The sequence below is a fragment of the Dicentrarchus labrax genome, unplaced genomic scaffold, assembly GCF_905237075.1.
Source record: "Dicentrarchus labrax unplaced genomic scaffold, dlabrax2021, whole genome shotgun sequence".
Taxonomy (NCBI): Eukaryota; Metazoa; Chordata; class Actinopteri; family Moronidae; genus Dicentrarchus; species Dicentrarchus labrax.
Window position 1 is genome coordinate 14,883,345 of NW_026136713.1, and position 22,543 is coordinate 14,905,887.

Genomic DNA, 22,543 nt, shown 5'->3' on the forward strand with positions numbered 1-22,543 from the left:
ATACTAACATTAGTATGCAAACATGGGTAACTAAGGGTAGAGTGTTTACATTGTTCACCATCTTAATGTGTTAGCATGCAAGCATTTGCTAATTAGCAGAGAACACAAAGAATGGCATTTAGTTTTAGCATGTATTCGGTCATGAAGTAAAGGTATCACCAAAATTGTTACAAGTCATCATTAGGGTGACATGAATACCTATTCCAAATTTCATGGCAGTCCATCAAATATTTGATATTTGAAATAACAACAAATGTCACCTCATGGCGGCGAGAAAAAGAAAGGAAAAAGTCAAACAATAACCAAAAATAATTAGGACTCATCCTCCGGGCATCATAAATGTTTGTACAAAATGCCATGTCAGTCCGAACCAATAGCTGCAGGATATTTCAAGTGGTGGACTGACTGACATTGCCATCCCTAGAGCCCTAGAGCATGGCTAAAACACAATTATGATGCTTATTTGTTAAACTGACATATAATGTGTGAAATGTCAATCAAAGTGGGTCATATTGGTTCTTTATTACCTCAGGGGGTGAAAACCATTCAGTTGGTTGAGGAGAACAAATCAGTGTGGGTATTAACGACGTCCCAGAAATCTTATCCTATTAGACTTTGGTTTATGACTAACAGCACTGAACACAACTCTGACACTCCAGCAATAAAAATATATAAATGGGAGGGAATCTGATGGAACTCTGCCAAAGTATTTTCCAGTAATTAGAAATAAAAATATATCTGATCCAGGGTCAATCAGGGTGTTGTCTTTCCACATAGACAAGATGATAAGTAAGTCACGATATGTAATGACGCACACTGGCTTGTGATGACCATAACAGAAGAATATGCAATAAATAAGATCTTGGGCCAATACATCAGGATGTTAAATGGTCTCATACAAGAGTCCTTTTCTCTTTGATTACCTCATTTTAGGATTAGGACGGAGTTGAGGTACATGAATTTGCTACTTACTACTTTTTACTTTTACTTTTTATCTTTACTCTTTCCTTCCAGTACACAGAGGCATTATCCTTGATTTCCTTGTGGAGAAATGGTACTTCAATTTCCTGTTTCTTTATATTTCTGGGACTGTTGACCCCACTACATTTATCTGTCAGCTATACTATACTACTATACTATATACTATACAGCAGATTAAGATTTCACATAGAAAACAACAAAACATGATGCATTATGAGTTCCCAATGAAGTAAGTCAAATAAGGCTTACTTGTAGTCAATAATATGGTGTGTATATAACATTCTGGAGGGGGCCATTCTGTGTAATGAGTCCTTTTACTTTTGATATTTTAAGTATAAGTTGGCAGTAGCTTCTGTTAGATGCTTTACCTTGAATAAAGATTTGAATGCAGTGCCTTTACTTATAACACAGTATTTTACACTGTATTACTTTTATAAAGGTTCTGGGTACTTTTTTTTTTACTTTTTTGTTTTGTTTTTGTATCTTTTCCACAAAATTCTGTGAACACAAGTGAACGCTTGTCACAGGCGACCCTCAACTCTCGAGTCAGACTGACACTTTTTTCGGTCCATTACGGTAAAAATGGCAGCACGGCGTGTGCTCTCTGCTCTGGAAATACGCAGAAATGGGGGTGTAACAGGGAACTGCAGAAACCCAAAACAACCGTGGGGCTGGATTTCCATGTCTAAAACCAAAAAGTGGCGATTACGGAAATAATCACGGGATTTGCAAAACCATAAACCCGCGCAGCACACAGCCTGAGCGCGGTGATAATACGAGGGTCTGATGTTTAGCACCTTTTTACGGCAGTGGTGAAACCCACGGAATGTTCCACACGGGAACAGCTGACCGTAGGATGCCGCACTTAGCCTAACGAGATGGGAACATTACGAGGAAAATATCAGTGATCAGATGTTTGCATATTAACAATCAGGTAACGACACTCCTCCTCTTGTTATTGCTTCGCCTCGGTTGAGTTTTGGAGATTTGCGGTGCGTGTTTTACGGGAGAGGGTTAGACGGGTTATTAGGGTTGTCATCCTGCTCAACCTCCAGCCCCTCCTTGTTTTGCTGCTACCGAAAGCGATGTTGTAATGTTTACATTTAGTCTATGTTGCATACCACTGCTGCTCTACTTAGTCAGCTTTTCATTAGGTGCACACTTGTGGGTGCATTCAGAAGCCTAGATCTGCCCCAATTCTTTGCAGGGAAGCATTCAAAACAGACAAAGACATTATTTATTAACTCCTACTTGACAAATTGGGCCCGATAGTTAGCTTGTCAGGCCTAATACAGCTTGATAGTCCACAAGCATCACATACAAGCTTTTGCCGCTGCATTCGCTGGCCTATAAAAACATAGCTGAGAAACGTCGTATAAAAGCTGATGAAGGATGTTTCTCACTTGGTCATGCAAGTGCAATATTACATAACTGGGTAGCTGGGTAGTCTACAGTAGGACACTGTGGCCTCCTGTGAGAGTCAAAACAGACTGTGTGCCACAGTGGAGTTACAGCCCTTAAGGCAGTGTCTTCTACAAAATAAACTCTTAATCTAATTAATTAAAATGCAAGTTTACTTTTGGTCAAAATTGATGACTTGACCACTTATGTTTTTGTTGCTTTTCAATGGAGACTAATTGCCACAAGAGTGATGTTTTAGTTGGGAAATTCCAAAACTTTTCAGGTCGGTTATGCTAAAATTGTTAAATACTGCATTCCTCACTTGGAAAGAGTTTGAGCTAAACCTACTCTTATTATTTTGTACTTACAGTGACTGTCAGATGTGGAATAAGTATCCGATCATTCATTTAGTAAAAGTAACACGAAATTACTACATCACTTGTTAAAGTGCTGCACTATTTGAGTTAAGTAAAAGTACAAAAGTATTAGCAACAAAATGCAATTAAAGTACTCATAATGCAAACTGTCCCCTGTCGGTATTACTGAATACTACTGGATCAAACCAATGCATTATTATGTACTTGTATAAGTTCAGGTGGAGCTATAACTTTAATTGCTTTATACACTGCTGAGTAGATTAACCTGTAACAATGCATGCTGTTGTATAAACCGATTTAGTCTGTAAAATATTCACTTGAAACACAACTAGCTGTTAATATAGTGGAGGAGAAAGTGCAATAGTATCTCAGAAATTATACTTTTAAGTTACTTTCCACCACTGCTGCCTGTTACTTCAAAAACGTATAGCGACTTTATGATATATGTGGCAAGAAACACCCGGAACAGGAGTATATTTCCGTCCCGTCACTAGACCTCCTATTAGCGTTAGGGATATTTAATTAAACAATGTTATTGTTTAATACCTCTTGTAGCTTATGATTGTTTACACGCTACAAATAACAACAGGAAACCGCTTGTTTAGATACATTGTAGCACAAGACTGTCTGGACGGCTGCTGTCTGTGTTTGCTGCACGCTGATTGGCCCGTCTGGGAAAAGGAGGCGTGGCCTCGTCACAACAATACATTTCAAGGAACATACACGCGCCAAGGAATGTTTTTTTTTCTACCGTTCATCGTTGGTGTAGCTAACGTCACCTTTTGCACACGTCTAACGGTATTTCCTGCTCAGGTAACCGCCGCCGTTAACGGTTAAGAGCCATTTTGCGGTTTGTGGAGAAAAAACACCACCTCCTCCTCCTCCCTCCTCCTCCTTCTTCTCCTTGTGCAGCAGTTTGGAAGCGTGTGTTAGCTGGCCAAGCTAACTAGCAGCTCCGTCCGACATTATCCAAGAACAACAACAACAACAACAACAAAAGGCAAGAAAATCTGTTAAGAGGAAACAGCAAGTCGGTTGATTGTCTTAGTTCCTGTCGGGTGATGGTAACTCTCGGTTAAGAGCCGGTTTACATGCAGGAATAACTTGATGGGACTCGACATTTCGGAGGCTGAAACACCTGCCGTCTCCCCTTCTCACCGAGCAAAGCAAACTAGCTGAGAAAAGTAAGCAGTGGGCTGTTGTTGGCCACCTCCCATGTTACCGTTGTTATTAACCTGTCCGCACAATGTTGCTCTCTGTTTTGTGGCGTTGTCTGCGCAGATGTTCCCCCCCTAACCTCCCTGTTAGCATTCAGGCTAAAATAGCAGCAGTTTATGAGCAGATGGTGAGTCCTTTGCTATGCTTGGACAAAGCGGTAGCCTAGCTTTTGCTAAAGTTAGCTGCTCTCCTTCAACAGAGAGAGAGAGGGAGAGAGAGAGAGAGAGAGAGAGAGAGAGAGGGGGGGAGGTCGATGTTTTAACCCTGGCAATGAGGAATTAATGTTTGCCGTTTTTGGTGGTGGTTGTGTGCAGGGCTTTGTATAGGTGTATAAGACACGGTGTGGCTGAACAGTGGGCTGTTAAATAGCATGTTAGCCAGCAGTCGCGCTTGCCTGCCACATCTTTTGTTGTTGCTTTGTCTTTTGAGCACATGGCTTTCCATGTTTTTGTTCAGGCAGACGACAGCGACCCCTATTTATTCTGTCCTCGTTTATACCGCATTAATTACACTGCTACTTAAACATATCTTTCACTGTATTGTGTGTTTGTTTTTTTACATTTTGGGTTAACGTAAAGTCTTTGTAACAATCAACAATTGGAAATATAACTGAGGAATGTGTATAACTGGACTGACTTTATTTTTCTAATTAGAAATTAATGAGTTTAGTTAGATGTGGCCTAGATGTTGATTGCTCTTATAAGGCAGCTTTAGCAGGAAGCATATGTTATTTGTCTTATAGTTAGTAATTATATTGTCTTGTAATGTATTTTATTGTTAATAAAGCAGTAACTGATCTGTCTGTAAAATACCCAGCAGTCAACATGTCCTCCTAACAAGAGAAAAAAGGCAGTGTGGAGTTATATATCCAGTATGTTGTATGTCTTGCAGATTTACTATATGTGAGTTAATCAGTCACTATGCAAAAATAGATTTGCCTGATGCATGTGCCTGAATACCTTGATTGTATTCTAGGCTGTTTACAATAAAAGATGCCTGAATAAGGTCAGTGGAATAAAGGATTTCCTGATCAAATACAGGAGACATAAGCTTCATATGTGCTCCACTAAAATATTAAGTCACATTTTCTCAAATTTTCATTTCTTACAGTACTAATTCTAAGGGATTTAAAGCACAGTTAACTTTAAAGTGGACTTGCTGTGAGATTGAACCTGAACAGCAAAGTAGAGTAAGAGAGTAGAGAGACCTTAAAAAATGACCAGCAATTTAAATTTCTTATTTCAACCCCTGTTTTATTAGTATATAATTATGTAATTCAGTTTTACAACATAATCTCTGACTGGGTGCAACATAGATCAGGAAATTTAATCAGTATGAATTTTTGGGTCTTAAAATGTGACATCTGGTGTATTCCTGTTGGAAGGCGTGAGTAAAACTTGCTACTTGTAGCTATTATCAGCTTCTGTGTCACCTAATGACTTCCCATCATGGCTAGACTATGTGCTCAGTTGTTATCGATAGAGGATATAAATGAGCTCTGTAGCGTAAGAGGCAAGGTTGTGAATTTATGTTTGTTTTTTTTATGCAGGGTTAAGACAATCAGAGGCAACATACAAGTGCCTCCACTGTACGGTTTCCTTTCCCAGAGTGTGACTCGTCTGCACGACGTCACCAATGCGACCATGGGAAATAGCAGTAAATAGGCTGCCACCAACAGCCCCCTTAAACCCAAGGAGGTTCCTTGGAGAGCCCTGTAACGCCCCAGTGCATCTCAGGAGAAGGTAAAATCCATCCAAAGCCATTTTTCTTTTGTAAGGTGCATTTTATTTATTTCGTTGTATTTTAAGTATTAGAATTAAGATTTGGATGCTTTCAACATCAACCAAATGTCAGCTTTGTGTGTGACTCATGGTGCCTTAGCTGCAGGCAAAAAAAAAAGGCAAATGCGCTTTTCTTTTTCCTGAATGTAAATTAAAACTAAAAATACTTGTTAGAACGGTAGATAGACAATATGTGTGTTAGTAATCATTACAACACAAAGTATCTTGCGTGCAAATGTGGCATATGTTGTTATTTACTATATTTAGACAGAATAATAGATAAGTTATTTAACACATGTTACAGTAACCCAGCGGTTACGGCTTCAGCTACCTTTTCATATTTGCTGAGACTGAATTATCCAGTCTGTTAACAGTTTGTTGAGTTTAAAGCACTGCCTCTACAATGATGTCGAGCATGTTATGTCACCAGGACCATTAGAAACTCCAGCTTCAGTATATTGTTACATGCAACATGTTTCCCGACCTCTATCAAGCCAAGCTACACAGTGACCCATTACTATTGCTATTTTTAAGCACCATAAGCCCACATGTCAACATACCCTAAACAAAAAGAAGTATGGCATGTTTGGAAAATAAATACTACTACAATGTAGTAGTAGTAGTATGCTAATAATTAGCGATGTTCCAATTACCTATTACCTTATTATGACAGTGTTGGATATACATACCTGTAATATAAATATCTTTTAAAATCTCAAAGGCAGATTTTTTCTATGTGGAAAAGTAGATGTGCACCCTCACTAAAGCAGTTGAAAGCTTGTTTTAATGAAATAGCCTGCCATATATTTACCGGATAAGAGTGTTTACAGCTGTATGTATGTATCTGTGGCATTCTTTTCTGCGTGATGTTACAGCCCACCAGTGAGACGCCAGTGGGGGAGACGAGACAGACCTGTACTGCACAGTTCTCTGGTCCAGGATGAGAACTTCCATCATCTCCTTTTCTCCCAACATCACCAACAGGTTCCTTTAGATGAGTCCAGACAATACAGCCACACCAGCACACCACCACGCATGCTTCACCCTGCTGCTCACCTGCCCCAGCAGAGCCCCATCATGGTGGATCTACATGACCAGGTAACATAACAAGAGCAACCTGATTGGTAAAGAAGTTTTATTATTTATTAAACAGGATTTGCTGTATTCCTCAGTAATGTGCAGGTTTAGTGTAACGGTGTTGTGTACTGGTATATAATGAGCTCTTTCTGGCAGACAGCCTTCTGTTTTAGCCAGATTGTGGAGTCACCCCATCTCTCCCTCCCTGCCCCATTTCTTTCCCCAAAAGATGCACCAGGGATCAGTTCCAATATCATACACTGTTACGACGGTGACGACCCACGGATTTCCCATCCACACCGGGCAGCCCCTTCCAGGGTGCAACGCTCAGCAGCTCCCAGCATGCTCGGTAATGTTCAGCGGACAGCTCTCTCTGCTCTGCTGCCTTCCTCCTCCTGTGAGTTTGAAAAGGAAGAGCCCAAATGTCAGTGGCATCCATGTAGCACACCATACCAGCCATGCAATCTGTCACTGTTCATGACTAACAAATAAGCTGCTGCTGTTACTGTGCAGGATTTGTGGTTGATGTTAGCACAAATATTAAAACAGTAATGCATCGTAAACTATGATTCTGTTGTACATCTAGTGTATTTGTGGACTTCAGAATAATAATAATCTGTGTGGTGTTGTGGCAGTACTGTCAGTGCTGTGATTTAATGTAATGCATTGCTTCTATTCACTACACGCTTACAACATGCTTTCATTATAACTGCCTTACTGCAAATATAAGGAGAAAATTTGCTTTGGTTAGGTGGAGGCTTCTTAAGTGTTGAGTTTCATTGTTGACAAAGTTAAAGAAAATTGACTTCATGTCTGTTCTTTTGTTTTTGTTTTCTCTCTGCAGCTCATACAGGCATGTACCATGCAGCATATGCCAGTGTCTTATCAAGCCTTTCCACCCCTGATATCCAGCGAACATTTTGTATTGCACCCAACCCCATCCGTACCCCCCCACCAGCCACCGCACCTTACTCCTTTGAGTCAGTTTGTCCCTTTACAGCCTCAGCATCCACGCATGGTGAGTGGTCCACGTCATTCTCCTGTTTATGAATGTACACACAGTACAGTGAATGAATGCAATCAGTAGTTTGTTCATTTGTGTCAGGTGTGTCTAACAACAACCTTTTTCTGCACATCTCCTCTCAGCCTCTACAGAGGGTAGAGAATGAAGTTGACCTAAGAGGGGACCAGCACCCATTAGGGACCTTCTCCTACCCTCCCTCTCATCACCCACCAGCGCTGCCTCCTTCTCTGCCCTTACAGTATCTTCCTCAAGAGCCGCTGCATCAGGAGCTTCCCTTTGGAGTGGTAAGATAACCTCTGAGACATTTTCGGACCTTTTCATTCCTACGGAAATTGACATTGCACTAATTGTCCATGTCACATTAATTTAATTAATTGTATAATTAAGAATTATTGTTAAATACTGCTGGAAGGTACTGAAAAAGTGTAATGAATAATTCTAAGCTAATGGTTTTCCTTCAAGCTTTCATACCATGGTCCGTATAATTGTAAAACGGGTACTAAATTGAATTCTATGTGGTATTAAAAAGGTCTTAAATGTAATTTTGAACTGTGCAGAAACCCTGAGCACAATTGAATTCTCATACTGCTGGCCACTGAGGCAGCTCCACTGCCTCAACAGCACTTTAGGCACATCTAACTTGCTCAAAGGCGGTACTTGGGGGACAAGGGTGCATATAACCATATAACACCATAGATAAAAAATACATAGACCCTTATGACAGAAGATTTGTTTTTGCTGTATAGCGTTGCAGTAATTAATAATAGCTTGAATGGATCATTGATGTTATTAGTTCCATTTGTGCCTCTCCTGCTATGACAGGTCAAAATACCTATTTAAAAATGTGTATGAAGGTAATTAACTTTGTAACAATGAAGAAACAAGTGTTCTGATTTATTCATAAAGACTTTTAGAGTTCAAGATGGATAAACCATTGACAGGAATATGAAGAAGCTATTTGTCAGTTTAGGCCAAACCATGGTTAAGTTCATGTTCTTGATTATATTACTTTAATAAAATTCCACTTAGCCTCTTATTGTTACTGGCTAACAATGCCCTCAAAAGTCAGAACAAAGTTAGAGATCCACTGTCTTAACCAGTGCTGGGCATGCTACTCGCTTTACTCATTAAAAAATAATTAGTTAATTAATAAATTAGTTTGCATAACCATGGCAGTAATTACTTCCATCATGCATTGCATTACCTGCAACAGCTCTAAAGCTGCCACACGTTGGATCTTCTGTATCTAAAAGTTGTAGAAATAACTAATATAATAGCTGACTTTGAAATGTAAACCCACACTAACTGCCTCCCCATGGAATTGTTTAACATTACTGTAAAACTGTCTTGCATGTGCTGATCTTCAGGGTTTTTTCCCTCACTTTCTTCACCAACATCCTTTTAACACAGTCTGACGTTTATTAAACTTGCTATCATTATAAAGTGAAAGAAGATGATTCACTTTATAGGCTGTCCGCGGGGTCTTAAAAAGTCTAAAATCCAATAATCTGAATTTTAGGCAATAAAATGTACTAAAAATGATGATGACAGGTCTTTTTGAGGTTAATGCTACTTGAATAAAGTAGCCTCTCTTTTAAATTTGAGGAAAAAACTATTGATCCCACTGTAACAACTACAACCAACATGGAACCAATACCGCTTTTCCTTCATGTCCTTTGTACTTCATAAAATAGGCCTTAAATTGCATGCATAACTGTCTTTAAAAGTAATAAATGTAACCTGTTGAAACCTTCAGAAATCCTGCTTTAATCACAGACTTCAGTTTTTACAGTTACTTGAATCTCTCTGTGTTTCTCCTCAGCCATATCCCCACATGCTGCCCCGGCGAGTGAGTGGACAGAGATACCGGCTGCAGCAACCTCTCCCCCCTCCTCCTCCCCCTCCATCATACTACCCAGGCTTCCTCCCTTACTTCCTGTGAGTACCTGCAGTAAAAGCATCCTGTTTATGATGTATATCAGTCTTAACCATGTGGTTATTTACTTAAATGTCAAATGCCAGATTATACTCACTTCTGCAGACAGAAAAGATGATTAAGTCTAGTTACCATTCAGTGTATTTCCAGAGCATGTGCTGCTTCCAATCAAAAGATAGTGTTAACTTTTGCTCAACAAGATATGTTTCTCTCTCCGCTCAGGTCAATGCTTCCTGTGCCTCCAACAGCAGTGGGCCCAGCCATCAGTCTAGATCTGGATGTGGATGACGTGGAGATGGAGAACTATGAGGTTAGTAGGGATGTCACGAGAACCGATGCTTCGGTACCAAGACGGTGCCAGGTACTAGTTTTTCTGCTGTACCGTAAGTACCGGGAATCAATTCTTCCTGACCTGACGGTGCACCTCCTGTACAGTCTGGTGACTGTCGCACTGCTCTGCAGAGAAACACAGAATCATTTACAACAAGCCCCGTCCACACTTGCCACACCTGCTGCTGTTAAATGTCTTTTACCAATGGTATCAAATTGGTGTTGAGAATCATGAAATTTCACTGGTATTGGAAAATGCTTAGAGGTTAGAGCGATGATTTTTTCACACATTGAATATAAATTATATACCAAATAGATGGAGAAGAACTGTCTCCAATTGTATGGTCATAAATGTTCAATCCATTGACATGATAAGATTCAAAAATACAATAGTATTTTTTCATGTTTCATATGTGGTCATAAATTCTAAAATATGTTATAGGTGTGACTAAAAATGTATAGTGGTGGCTGAGTGGAGCACGTGTCCATTTTATTGTATTTCACATTCCAAGTAATAAGTGTCTTGACAATGCCACCCCCCACTCACCCTCTCTGTCTCTCTCTCTCTGTAGGCATTACTGAATCTGGCAGAGAGGTTGGGTGAAGCGAAACCACGTGGACTCACTAAAGCAGATATAGAACAACTTCCGTCCTACAGATTCAACTCAGAGAATCATCTATCTGAACAAACGCTGTAAGCCTTACCCTTACCTTTTTAATAAACAAACCACATAAATTCATTCTATATAGATAAATCTATATTCTGGTAACTGTTTCCTTTCCTCCCCTCAGGTGTGTTGTGTGCTTTAGTGACTTTGAGTGTAGGCAGCTACTTCGGGTATTACCTTGTAACCACGAATTCCACGCAAAGTGTGTGGATAAATGGTTAAAGGTAAGGAACAATTGAACCTGACTTTCATAGTTTTCTCATTGTTTTGTATGAATATTTTCATACACGGTGCTTAATGTCTTTTTAACGCTTCGTGTTTCCGTTTGATTTTCAGACCAATCGCACTTGTCCTATCTGCCGAGCCGATGCCTCGGATGTACACCGGGAGGTGGAGTGAGAACTGTCTTTATCTCTGAGTGCTGAACTGGAAAGCTGCACACACCAGAGTCTGTCCCGAAACTGGGGACACCTGCCACCTAACCTGCGTCCTCCAGTAAATATAGCTTACCAACCCACTACTTCTGCCCCTTCCTAAATAATAAGCAATCCAGGATTGTTTCTGGAGCCTGTTGTACCTCTGCTGTGCTTCATTGTCCAAGTCTCATGAAACCCACTGCCTATCGCAGCCTATAGCCAGAGTTCTGGGATCGCCAGCCAGTTCTTTCTCTGCCCCCTCGTTGCAGATTCCAAAGATTTTCCCTACAATGCATTATTTGCTGCTTTTGTTTACAGGGTTTCATTTTTATTTAGTGGATTTGGTTGTGGTGTTCATGAATAGTGGGAGTCCTGCATTGGAAGAGGTGAGTCGGGATCCTGGAGGATGATAGGCTGGACACCTTGTGCAATTAGCAGAAAAATAATAGGAATACTTCAACATGGGTATCTGTGTTTGGAGGCGACGCCTGACCATCATAGATGCATGTTTGTGTAGGTGTTGGGCAAAGTGACTTGTTAATAATGTATGTTCTGCAATAATGTATTGATCATTTCAACAGTTTTACCCCTTATTTGTTTTAGATTTGCCAATGCTATTGTGAGTGTGACTTGCTGCGGTTAAATGCAGATTCTGTTAAGCCTGAGGTTATTGGACTGCAAGTGATGGGACATGCAACTGTGGGGTATCTTCTACCCTAGATTATTCACTCTGGAACACAGATCTGTACAAAAGCAGTCATGGATTAATGGACTGCGTCTTTTCGAGGTCATCTGGCATAACTGCACAAGTGCTACATCCACCCTCCACGTCAGCAATTGTTCCTCTGGCAAGTGTGTACGCGTGTGTGCATATTGTGTGTGTATGTTTGTCCTGTTCACAGAGCCAATGCATTGTGTAACCACTGGATACAGGGCAGCATGCTAGGATTTGCATGACCTGTTGATTCAGACTAGCAATATTTTAATCAAGCATTGCCACCAAAATTATCAAATTTTAAGAAAAAGAAGAGACAAAGAAGCCTACTAAAAGAACTGCTTGCTTATTCAGAGAGCGCCATGAGGGAAGACTAGCATGTGGTTCCACCCTGACTGCGTTTAAGGATGGGAGTCCTCGTCCGAAGGCTATGCTGACGCCATAGAGCTCTGGAGGCCTGTGCAGAAAGCAATATGTGCAGTGAGTGGCGAGTTTTAAATGAACTTTCTTCCCCTTTTAGGAAGACTTGGCTTTTTATTTCTTTGTTTGTGAGCCAAATCCAATATACAGATATAGCCTATACTGTTCAAGATTTCAGATCTGCCTTCTTATGACCTTGACAAGCACAAACCTATTACTAATCCTGAAAATACTTTGTCATTTCCACTTGTTTTAAAAGTATGCCGTTTTTAAAAAAAGGTTTATTTATTGGTTTTATCTTCTAGAGAAAATACATTGAAGGAAACAGTTGGAGCACTAACAATGTTTGTGTATGTGTTATATTCTGGTAACTTGGTCAGGTCATTGTCTTAGGCCATGGTAATGGTGTTGTAAAAGAGCAACTGTATGTATAGCTTCCGTGTGAATGCTTTTAGATAAACGTTTGAAGACAGAAGAATGTTGAAAATCCTTGTAGAAGTCACTGGTGACACTCCACGATGCGCCAGCTGTCTGTATCCTGCAGTGATCAGGACGGGGTTCAAATGACACAGAGCTGGAGTGTTCAGTAGTGTAGAAACACTGTTAGACTTCTAGTTCCCTGCTTGTGTTCACACAAAAAAAAGAAAAAAACAGGATACATTTGGGGTGGGAGGGAAAAGAGCATCAAATGGACTTTTGCTTTGGATTCACTCTTGTCTCTTAACTGCCCCAGTAAGCACTAACAGGCAGTTCTAACCTTTGCTTTTATGTGTAAAGGGATCTTGCCTTTTTCTTTACTTTTGTTTCTTAAGTGAATGTGAGTCTTTGATGTGTGTGCCACCTTCAAGAGAAAAAAAGAAGCCATTTAATGAGTTAAACCCACAGCTTTGAGAATTAACCTATGTGTACATATCTATTCGCTGGCATATATTGTAAGTTAAAAAAAAAATCACTCAGGGCCTCTCGGTATATAAAAATAAAGGAGAACAGTCCATTTCAAATGGAAAGGATTCCATGAAAAGGGTATATCTGAATTTAGTTTGGTCGTTTTCCTCAGACCATAAATAATTTAATGTAATCAATTATAATATTCTGTTTTGTCGGAAATAGTAGATATTACATAATTTAAAGACAGGCATGCAAGAAAAAAAGATCAGTAAATATGTTACTAGTATTCACTGAAAAGAGGCAATGTACACTGCAACTCATTACAAGTGTATTATTCAAACCTGTTTGACTTTTGTTCTTTTACTCGAACCATATGTTCAACATAGCGGTTGTGAACCCATTTCTAAATGTGCCGCGGTGCACACTATTCTACCTAATTCACTCCCAAATCTACTTCAGAGGTGTTTGCATGACTTAAAAAAAAAAAAAAAAAGTTAAACAAGTGTGTTATAGTGGAGGATATCTCAAAAATCTGGTGGGGACCTATTTAATGGTGCACAATATGCATGCTTGTCAACCAGATCCCAACTGATTTTTAGCTCTAGTTGGCTTTGGGTTCTGGGGGTTTGGATCTTAACGCTCAGCTGATAACTGCCATGCATTGTACTGCACACATTTGTAATAGAACTGAATGACTACAAGATTTTATTGCGCTAACTTCATTTTATAGGAAGAAAAAAAAAAAAAAAAAACAACTGGTCTTGATTCCAGAAATTCTTACATACATTGTGTTACTGTTATTGCCCTAACGACTGAAAATTACATGCTCTGAAACTACTGTAGTTTATCAAAAGCCATAGTGAAAAGGTGCTAGATGTTCTGCTTTTAGGTATGAAAACTCACTTGCGTGAATGCAATAGTTTGTCATGGAACCCATGTATTCTTAAAGCATGTTATACTAATACCCCTAAACAATGTCAGTGAAAATCAATATAGTTTAAGGGATTTAAAAAAAAGAATAAAGTGTTGTCATACTTATTTCAGTGTAGTACTGTACCTGCCTATCAGGCTCTTGCTCTCAGTGTATCAATATCTTAAAATGTATTGTTCACATATAGATACTTTTAATTCATGTTAATGTTAGCACTATTATTTTTTGAGTAAATATTTAATTGACAATATCCAGCTACCCTATTAAATAAAAAGAGAACCTCCCATTAAGGCCTAGGTAATGAGATAATTTTAATGACAACTGAGAATAGAGTCTTGTAGTCTTTCTGTTAAGAGTTATTGAATAATCTCACAGCTTGTGTGGTGCAAAAATGTGTTCCAATAAGCAGCTAAAATTTATTTAGGATTTGTGATTGATTGCTCCGTAGACGCCATTTATTGTTTACCAATGACTTTTGCTGTGGTGGGATAGTGGTTTACTGTTCTTACTCTCCCTGGCCTCTAGGGGTCCTTGCCTGAACACCAGACTACCCACCCGCCAACAGAGCCAGGGGCATGTGTTCTGTGTTAGGCAGATATTTTGCTTTGGTACTTGCACATTTACAGTTACCTCATTTTTTCCATGTTTGTATTGGGGTGGGGGGGGGGGGAGAAAACAACTAATATATATTATATATAGGAAATGGTTCTTATTAATGTTATAATTTTTCATTCCATTGGAATCATATTGTTTGTAGCATTTAACATAACTAGTTAGTGTATTATATATACATCTGTATACTGTTTGAAATTTTTAAGATTTGTACTTTTTTTAAATGAAAGTTGCTAGTTATGCTTTACCAAGTAGTGCAATCATATTTTTTTTTAATTGTTGTGGCTGATTTGAAAGGGTTGTTCACTAATAAATGTATGATGTATACCAATATCACACTCGTCTCACTTGACTACTAAAGGGTTAAAATGCTGCACATTCTCAAAACTACCCAAAATATCTTTATCAAAATTACACCGCTGCTTATGTGATGCACCGGTAACACAAGCAAGTGTCGTACATTGTCAATAAACCCACATTTTTAAAATGTTTTTAATTTATAGTTGGAAAATTACATCTTTACATGAGCCCATTTAGATGTTACAGGCAAAACAGGCATCTATGAGTAACCACAGGCACACTATGGGCAGACTCGAACTATACTAGATAAAGCCACATGTAAAAGCTGTGGCCTCTGTTAAATATTGGATTTTAAACTTCATGAGCTTGAGGCAGTCTGCTTGACATAGTAACCAACCTGCATTTGGTCATTTTATGACACAGATGAGTCAAAAAAACAAAAAAAAAGTAAGGTAAATTGGGGTTTTTTAAATATCTAACTTATGTACAGGAAATGGCTCATTTAAAACAGGGTTCCCATAATTCCTTAATGTCCAAATTCACCAACCTGCTCCCTGAAGTAATACAAATGCTCAATGCACCACATAGATAAACAATCACAGCAGTACCAACCACTCAGACCAGTTCTGTGCTCGCCAGTCAGCGTGGAGGAAGCATGTGTAAACTTTAGGGCAGAAAGGAAGTTGAATTGGGACACACAGATCAAACATTAAGTCGTTGACAAAACAAATATAGCCAAGGCAATCACATCATCATTGAACTCCATACTTCTCCATCATGCTGCATCCTGTGTAGGTATTAATACAACCTGCCTTCCACAGTTGCCCAGACATGAACTAAACTGGGATATGGTTCTGGCTTTGCACGAAGCTATGCTACGGTTTCAGTACATTTCAGTAGATGATTAATGCTTTGCTGTAACGCTTACTGGTGAGGAAGGACGATGATTAACTGGTAGCTAGTACAGACGATGGAAAACAAACTTCTTTTTCCACACGGATACAAAGATGAGTTCACGGAAGGACTTCAAGAAATATTTATTTGATAAAATTCAAGACTTTCCAGGCTATTGGGAACCCTGTAAACACAACCAAACAAGGACTGGATGCAGGGTGGTTAATTTTTTTCCAGGTTAGGATTTTATCTCAATGATCCCTTGTGCATAATGGCCATTTAACAAAAGAAGAAAAGAAAAAGGAGGAGTGGGTGGGCATTGGAGGAAAATGTGTTTCCATGTAGAGGAGGTATGTCATCTATTAATCGTCCGTAAGGTCCTGAACAAAAAGGACCTCGGAGCGGCTGAGTCCCGCCTCTTTCAGCGTCGGAGGGTTGGGCTGCTCTTCAGTTGGAAGGCAGGGCAAGACTCGGCGAGGGAAGTTTGTAACTATCTGAAACTTCTCTGGGGATTCTTTCAAAGAGAACAGGAAGTCGTATATTACCTGTGGAGATAAAATAAAACAAGTGTTAGTGCAGATATAGAGAAGAAACTCTTTATAATAATGCAGTATTTGAATGTGTTTTTAGAACAATGAGACCATTCAGATTACTTTATCCGCTCATATGTGGACCAAGTCCGTATCAGATCAACAAACAAACATATGATCCGGTTCAAAAGTTTGGAATCACCCGTTACATTTACGTTCCTTCCTCGAATACTTAACATAGATAAAAACAGTATAATTCACACACCAAATGTATTATTCACATTTGAAATAGTTTTGGCCCCAAAAAAACTGGCCTGTGATAACCCCAGACTAACCCTACATTTCTACTTTGAACAATAAACCTCTTGAATCTTGAAGTTTTGAGAACAGCTTTGCTAAAAAGGACAACGCCTGTTACAGGCATTATTGGGGCGCCTGACACTGAAACAGGAACCTGTTCCTTTTTAAATCTACACCGATTTTGAACCTAAGCTTCTACTTTCTTTTTACGAATGACTAGTGATTTCTAATATTTGTATTCAACTGTTGCTCAGAGGTATCTTTGTCTCTTTCTGCCCCATAAAATTGTCTGGTTGAACCTGTACAGCATTTTGTCCTCAAGTACAAAACAACATCTATTTGTAAATAGGACTCAACAACCTAAAAGCATAAAAGACCATTTATAATATAAAACAGTCCTCTCAGCCATCTGATTGAGATTCCAAACTTCTGGATGGCAGTGTAATTAGGGGCAGGAGCATGTGGAAGAGCCTCCAGATACTTGGCTGTAGATAGCACATGGTTTGACACTCGTGGATAAAAAGTAATTTGAAGATAAATCAACCCTGGTACTCACCGTCAGAGACTGCCCAAAGAGGAATCGTCTCTCTACTCGGGTATCATTGGGCAGCTTAAACACTATTTTGACACTTTCTGGATCATCTGCAGGTGGTTCTGGGGGAAGACATTCCGACTTCCTCTCCTTCTCCTCTTCCAGTGTCTGCAGTCAGACAACAAAAATTGACAACATGAATCAAAAATGAAATAATTTTGTGTATGTTAAGAGACCATTGTCTCTTTTAAATAGTTCTCCATGTGTACACTGGGATGTGCAAACCAATTTTAATGGAAAATAAGACTCACTCGTCGTCTCCGCTCCTCAGCAAGAGCTGTCTGTCGGACCTTCTCCTCCTCTTGCCTTATCTGCTCCTCCTCCTCCCTTTTCTTTCGGTCTTTCTCCTGGTCGGCACGGAGGGAGGCCAGATAGGCCTCATCCTGCTGCTGCCTTAGCACTTGGGTCTGGTTCCTCTCCTCCCTGAAACAAACATTTGCCTGAACTTATTAACTATGAAACTTTCTGGTATACTAGCTATAACTATACAAATAAAGAAACCCTGATTACTGAAGCCAGATTTTATTCACAACTTATTATGAGAAAAGTATCCAAGTGAAACATAAAAAGCAAGTCAGCAGCTTGAATTGAACCTCAGTGATGTTTTTAAAGTTTGTTTGAAATGTGTGTAAAATGTCACATCTTATGTGTTTTATGTTTTCTTATGTTTTGGACTTTAACTGTGAAACTAAAAATGAACTGAATTGCTTGATTATCATCATCAGCTGTCACACTTTGAGCTTTGAGCCTCATCTCAAAACCATCACCACCAACATGCAACTTCCAGTCTTCTTCCAGTGTAAATGGAGATGAGATCACGTCAAGCAATCTGGAGTGAATTTATTTACCGTTCCATGCGCTCTGACATCAGATGTGTTTGGTTGGCATCCATGATGAAGGTGAGCTGATTGATGAGATCTTCTGGCTGAATGAGACCCTCGAGCCGGCCCACCACTGTCATCTTGCGGTCCTTGAGCATTATCATGGCCAGGAATGGGTAGGTGTTCTCCCGCAATGCTTGGGACACTGAAACACGCCCAAACATTACACAGTCAAATCTCACTGTTTCAACAGTGCTGCTACTATACATTTTATTAATTAAATGGTCAACCCATCTAAAAAACCCATACACAAAACAAACTATCCTACTTGATAGTCTTATGTACCAAAGTTTTTATTTTTCTACTGAGACTTCAATTGCCACTCTAACACAGTAGAGGTGAATAAACTTTTTTTTTGTGGCAATCAAAGCATCAAAAAACTACATTTGAGAAACTCAACATGGCAATCCCAGTCACTATGGATAATCTGCAGGACTCGCTGTCTGTTTTAATGTTTTGATGATTTTTACAGGGCCGAATTAGACCAAATCAGGCAATGCGGCAAAAACATTCATTTGAATGGGGGTATTTAGAGTAGGCTGCAGTGGTGGGCAATGCAGGGGATGCCTAAAAAAACTGCAGCGACCTGCAGCAAAAGAGTTAATTGACACAAAGCCCTATTTGGTCTGAATACAGCCAAAGGGTGTTTGACAAAAGCTGAACTGAAATATATAAACACAATGAAGGACAAACAGCTCTTTACCTTCAGTCATTTAAGTCAAAGATAAGGAGGGGCACTTTATCCACTTTCAAATCCCCCAATATGAGTTCGTCTCATTTCCCTTTTTATACAGGAGATGAATATATGAAGTGTGTCTACATGTGTGATACTAACATATTTTTCATGATCAGAGCAACCCATGTTGGACACAATGCCTGCGTCTACATCGCATAGCCTCTTGCCCTATATTTCTGCGGCCATGTTAACAGGTTAGAGCAGCCATACTGCCCGCATGAGTCAGCTGCAGCAACGCTGCACTAAAGAGTTACAGGTCTTGCCTATTCTTTCTGCGAGCGGTTCCCTGCAAAAATAGACAGGGAAAAGAATCTGTTGTAGTCATATTGACATTATACCAGCAACATATACACCTTTCACTACAGTTTCAATGTTCTGTAGAATATGTCACCTCCTGTATCGGATTCATTTTAAAAGTGCTCTAGTGTTTCTGTGGGCAGAATCATTAATTTCTTCAGAAGGTTTTTATCACAGGCAAACTCAATGTAGAAAGATCTGGCTGGCAGCAGCACAGCGGTCTCTCTGTGTGGACATCACAGACGTGTGAGCCACAGTTCAGTGAGGTAGCTGTCATGCACTGTTCACGCAGGCAGTGTGTCCAAGCCATTACACGTCACATTAACAGCTGACTGACAACAAATGGTGGGTTAAATAACCAAAAATGTGCATACCTCTGTAGCCTTCAGGCTTGCTGGTTGAGCATGCCCAAAAGAGCATTCGTGTGTTGAGGAAGGTTACAACCTCTTCTGTGCATAACGTGGAGCTGGGTAGTGACAGATAAGAAGCACAAAACAAACCATTACACAGGTGAAACCCTTTTCATGTGCATGTGGATATAAAACACAAAGTTTGTATATAAATATACTATCATTAAACTAGAGCTTATGTGCCTTCATAACAAGTGAGCAACCAAAGCGCTCCATGTAGTTCGTTTGTTACACGACTGATAGTCAAGTGATGCAAGTAAGGTAAAAAGTACTATACCGGCAAAACTCGTCAGTGTCTTGATGATCCTCCCCGTGAAGGTACACTAATAAGTACCGGAGCTCCCGTTTGGCATCATTCAGTGCCTACATGTGTCAGGGAGAAAAAACTAAATTCAGCATATTGCAATTTTACCACCAACTGAAATAGTCTCAAGAGCATAAAAACGTAGGTTTCTAATTGGTCATTTGCAGTCCATAATCTCTGAACTCACCTGGCTGTATGTCCCCTGGTAAAATACAGGGTGCGACCGACCATACTTCTCCTCAAAACTATGAATGAAGGACACGACATCTCCAACAGGGTCTGTCACGCGACCACGGGGATCTGGCCGGATGAACCGCAGGGCAAACCTGGAAGAAAAAGACATTGTTGCAATCAATTACCTTCCTTCAGCTACAACTTTACAAGTGTACAAGTTGAAATCAATGTGCATGAATTACCTGAATATGTCCAGAAGTGTGTAATATGTAAATCTGAAAGGTAGCATTATCAAGTAGTAACTCCATCCTAGTAATCCCTGAAAAGAAAAAAACAATGCAGTCTATTACCATTTAAACAGTGGAATGAAATAATTAGAAGATGAGTACTTTTCTATTTTTGTGCCGTAAAAAAGAAGTTTCATCACTTATACTGAACATTCCTTCAAGAATTTGCTTAAGATTAACATACCTACATTATCTATTAAGTCAAACAGTGCCGAGTGACACCATTAACAACAGAAACAGATATCGATAAAGCATTTAAGTGTCAAGCGTCAGCACAAGTTTTACAGAGCATCTTAAGAGAAATCCAGTATCTCATTGTGAGCAGTGAAACTAAATATTGAACAGCAATGCAGAGATTTCATCCTGAAGAATGAACAGCACCTGCAGACGTACCCTGGGTTGTGGCCTTGAGACGATGTAACTATATACTCTATGGTCTGCTGTATTGACCTGCAATGGTCTGGATGGTGGAGGGTTAAACACACTGGGCACTCCTTCCTGCTCATTAAGTCTGTCTTGTACTGCAGCCTGAAACACATTTAAGCCCGTCACACTCTCAAAGTCAAACACTTCAACAAACCACAATAAGAAGAACGACAGATGAGTCAAAGCAAGCGAAATACAGTTCACAGAAGCTGTACAGGAATAAAAACGTAAACAGAGGCATGAACATCTGCCTTTTTTTCTGTCCTGTGTCTTTACCTCTATGTTCCAATTATGCTGCTCTAATGTACGACGACATTGGTCCATTGACTCCAAACCAGTAAGGTCCTGTTAAACAAGAAAGGAGAGTCAGACTGAAGGCCAGAAAACGCTCAGAAAAGCCAGAAAAGCGTGTGTGTACATAGTCACTGCTTACATGCTAATGGTGCACAAAACGAGGGCTTCATTTGCTGGGTTGTCAAACAGTACGAAATGAATAAAAGCAGCCGATTTAACAACCTTTGAGTTAGACAGCTATCTAAACTCCGATTTAATGTCAACATGCACAGAGGGGACCAAACAGGATGGCGTTAAAGCTTAGCTCTCTCTCTCTCTCTCTCTCCAACCTGCTAGTCTTAATAAAGCTAAAACAGACTACAGATTAAAGTGGGAGGAAAGCCGTGTCACAAGAAAAACAACAATTCAATTGAGCACAGCTAGAAACAGCTGTGTGGCTGAGGGGGAAACTCCAGTGACAGCTCGATCATACGCTAATGGTAACTCAGCGAGGGAGCGTCAGTGGAGAGCTATCGTTAGCCAACTTCACGATACCGAAAAGTCGAGAATTACACTAAAAAAAACGCCGCCCAAGTGATGTTGAAACACAGTGTAGTATCGGGTGTATGTCTCTGATTAAAATGTAACAAGCGATACGCTATTTTAAGCCCACCCGTGGCCCTTAAAGTCTGCGAACTTGGTAGCCAGGCTGAGCTAACGCTAGCTAGCTTCGCTAACGCTAGCGTCAGAAGGGGGGGGGGACGTTACCGGAGTTGACTCTGCAAAAAAAAAGCGTTTAAACGTGAATAATTCCGCCTTTTTACGGGGATTTTGTGTCAACAACGGCGTGTTGCTATGTGGCGTTTCAACCCGGGGGGCGTGTTAGTGTTGCGTTGTTGCTGTCTACCTGAAATTGAAGGAGTTTTTCGGTCTGCGCCTGAGATAATTCTGGCTCCTCTGGCGCCGCCATCTTACCTCGCCGATCATCAAGGCGTAACAACGTCAACTGTCTTTTCCTGATGCGGGCTGCGCGGTGACGCCGTCTGCGGGATACTGCCACCGTGCGGTCTGGATGTAAACCGCGTTTGTTATGTTAGAGTGAGTTTTATTTGCATGTGTTTAAAAATGTTTGATTTAAGAAGTTTAATGCATATTGGGCAGGTGGATTACGCCCTGTCTCTTTATTTCTTATTCTAGTTTATTATTAGCACCTTATTCAGCTCAGGTTGCTTTGTTTACTGTACACTGTTCTGCACTTTAAGTTATATATTTTATACTTTAACTTTATTCCACTCTTCTATTTGTGTTTTGTGTAAAGGGAGTCGGGCAAAGTAAGATTTTCCTTGTGCGTATAAACCACTGTT

The 22,543-nt window shown here is 39.9% G+C and overlaps 2 protein-coding genes across 7 annotated transcripts; one reads left to right on the forward strand and one right to left on the reverse strand.

Moving 5' to 3' along the window:
* The first annotated feature begins 1,572 nt into the window (after nucleotides 1-1,572).
* rnf44 (ring finger protein 44) lies at nucleotides 1,573-15,108 on the forward strand. Of its 5 annotated transcripts, none has more exons than XM_051419213.1 (12): nucleotides 1,573-1,915; nucleotides 3,573-3,943; nucleotides 5,527-5,719; nucleotides 6,634-6,856; nucleotides 7,065-7,232; nucleotides 7,680-7,853; nucleotides 7,982-8,143; nucleotides 9,682-9,797; nucleotides 10,018-10,105; nucleotides 10,698-10,819; nucleotides 10,918-11,017; nucleotides 11,130-15,108. In XM_051419213.1, the coding sequence occupies exons 3-12, from the start codon at nucleotides 5,613-5,615 to the stop codon at nucleotides 11,190-11,192; spliced, it is 1,323 nt and encodes a 440-aa protein (XP_051275173.1). In that variant the 5' UTR covers nucleotides 1,573-1,915; nucleotides 3,573-3,943; nucleotides 5,527-5,612; the 3' UTR covers nucleotides 11,193-15,108. The 5 variants fall into 5 exon arrangements, 4 of the variants coding, with proteins under 4 accessions (XP_051275173.1, XP_051275172.1, XP_051275174.1 ...); XR_007887004.1 differs by lacking the exon at nucleotides 1,573-1,915 and having other exon boundaries at nucleotides 1,943-3,943; nucleotides 11,130-12,061; nucleotides 12,279-15,108; XM_051419212.1 differs by lacking the exon at nucleotides 3,573-3,943.
* Nucleotides 15,109-15,251: 143 nt separating this feature from the next.
* Nucleotides 15,252-22,195, reverse strand: faf2 (Fas associated factor family member 2). 2 transcript variants are annotated; one of them, XM_051419210.1, is made up of 11 exons: nucleotides 22,087-22,195; nucleotides 21,183-21,251; nucleotides 20,874-21,008; nucleotides 20,436-20,512; nucleotides 20,207-20,345; nucleotides 19,993-20,078; nucleotides 19,680-19,771; nucleotides 18,240-18,417; nucleotides 17,643-17,814; nucleotides 17,356-17,499; nucleotides 15,252-16,514 (listed from the first exon to the last, which is right to left on the reverse strand). In XM_051419210.1, exons 1-11 carry the CDS (start codon nucleotides 22,147-22,149, stop codon nucleotides 16,332-16,334), a joined length of 1,338 nt encoding a protein of 445 aa, XP_051275170.1. In that variant the 5' UTR covers nucleotides 22,150-22,195; the 3' UTR covers nucleotides 15,252-16,331. The 2 variants fall into 2 exon arrangements, with proteins under 2 accessions (XP_051275170.1, XP_051275171.1); XM_051419211.1 differs by lacking the exon at nucleotides 22,087-22,195 and adding an exon at nucleotides 21,340-21,870.
* Between the last annotated feature and the right edge of the window lie 348 nt (nucleotides 22,196-22,543).